General features: G+C 52.3%; 1 protein-coding gene across 1 annotated transcript in view; it reads left to right on the forward strand.

Moving 5' to 3' along the window:
* LOC103767085 (collagen alpha-1(II) chain) overlaps window positions 1-539 on the forward strand; it is a gene marked incomplete at its 5' end in the record, with an annotated part of 5,062 nt that extends 4,523 nt beyond the window's left edge. Inside the window, one exon of the mRNA XM_029958619.1 lies at window positions 243-539. Coding sequence (XP_029814479.1) covers window positions 243-539 — 297 coding nt within the window. The remainder of the gene's footprint in view (window positions 1-242) is intronic.
* Window positions 540-1,372: the final 833 nt, after the last annotated feature.

A 1,372-nucleotide genomic window follows, 5' to 3' on the forward strand; every position in this document is an offset into this window, starting at 1 on the left:
GGGGATGGAGGTTGAGCAGGGGGTGCCCAGTTGGAGGGTTGGGGTGTCCTTCCTTGGGGTGAAGCTGACAGGTGTCACACGAGGCACTGGCTGACCCAGAGCATTGCATTGAAAGCTTGGGCTGGGGGCAGTTGGGGTGGGACGTCTGCAGCCACCCGAGGAGGCAAATTACAGGAGGCCCCTCAAAGCAGCGCCATTGCAACACCCTCAAGGGCTCCAATGTCCCTCCTCCCCCCCTCCAGTTCAGCTACGGTGACGAAGACCTGGCCCCCAACACCGCCAACATCCAGATGACCTTCCTGCGCCTCCTGTCCACCGAGGGCTCCCAGAACGTCACCTACCACTGCAAGAACAGCGTGGCCTACCTGGACGAGGACACGGGCAACCTGAAGAAAGCCCTGCTCATCCAGGGCTCCAACGACGTGGAGATCCGCGCCGAGGGCAACAGCAGGTTCACCTACAGCGTCCTGGAGGACGGGTGCACGGTGAGCCCGCGCCAGGGCCGGGGTGGGAGCGCGAGGCTCAGGCAGAGGTGGTAGAAAAGCAAAGCCTCGCCGGTGAGTCTCGAGGCATGGGCAGGAATCCCTTCTCAGGGAGGGGTCTCGGTGCAGCTAAACCCAGCCTCAGCCTGGGATCCCAACCTTAGCCTGGGGTCGTGTGAGTGGTTTAGATTTAAGGAGTTTGGAGGTTGTGGTGGAGCTGCTTTTTTCCCGTGGGTTTTAAGGTGTGGTGTTTTTTTTTCTAAAAATGAGTGATTTGTTTTATACAAATGATCAGTCAAAAGATCTCAGTCAGAACTATTCATCACATGATATGAACACTAACAATCTACTAGTAGAGTATAATACAGTATAATATAGTCCAGTATAATATAGAGTATAATATTATACTCTACTGGTAGAGTATATGAAGTAGTACAGTGCACTGTAACAAAGCAATTGTTGAAGCAGTTATATTAAAGCTGGCAAAAAGAAATAATTATTAAGTAGAGGTCTGACCCAGACCAGGGGAGATCTCTGCTCTCAACCCCGAGGAGTGACCCTGCAGGGCATCCCCAGCCAAGGGAGGAACCTCCACACATCCACCCCAAAAGGGTTATGTCAGAGGAACCTGACTGGGCTTTTCTAGGATAAAGTGGTTGACTGCCAGTCACACCTTTCCAGGCCAGCCACCAGCTTATCTGTCAAACCAGACTTCAAAAAGCAGGGTGTGTATTCAAATTGATGAACCAGGACGGTTTTAGCATAATTAACACCAAGACAACACCCTGACTCTGACAGCTGGTTGGATTTTAGGTCTTCTCGGGGTGGGTCTATCCTGCCACAAAGATGATGATGATGATGATGAGTTGGAGGGGGTCAGCCTGGTGGTT

This window comes from Manacus vitellinus, unplaced genomic scaffold (assembly GCF_001715985.3).
Source record: "Manacus vitellinus isolate BGI_N305 unplaced genomic scaffold, ASM171598v3 scaffold_160_pilon, whole genome shotgun sequence".
In the NCBI taxonomy this organism is placed as follows: Eukaryota; Metazoa; Chordata; class Aves; order Passeriformes; family Pipridae; genus Manacus; species Manacus vitellinus.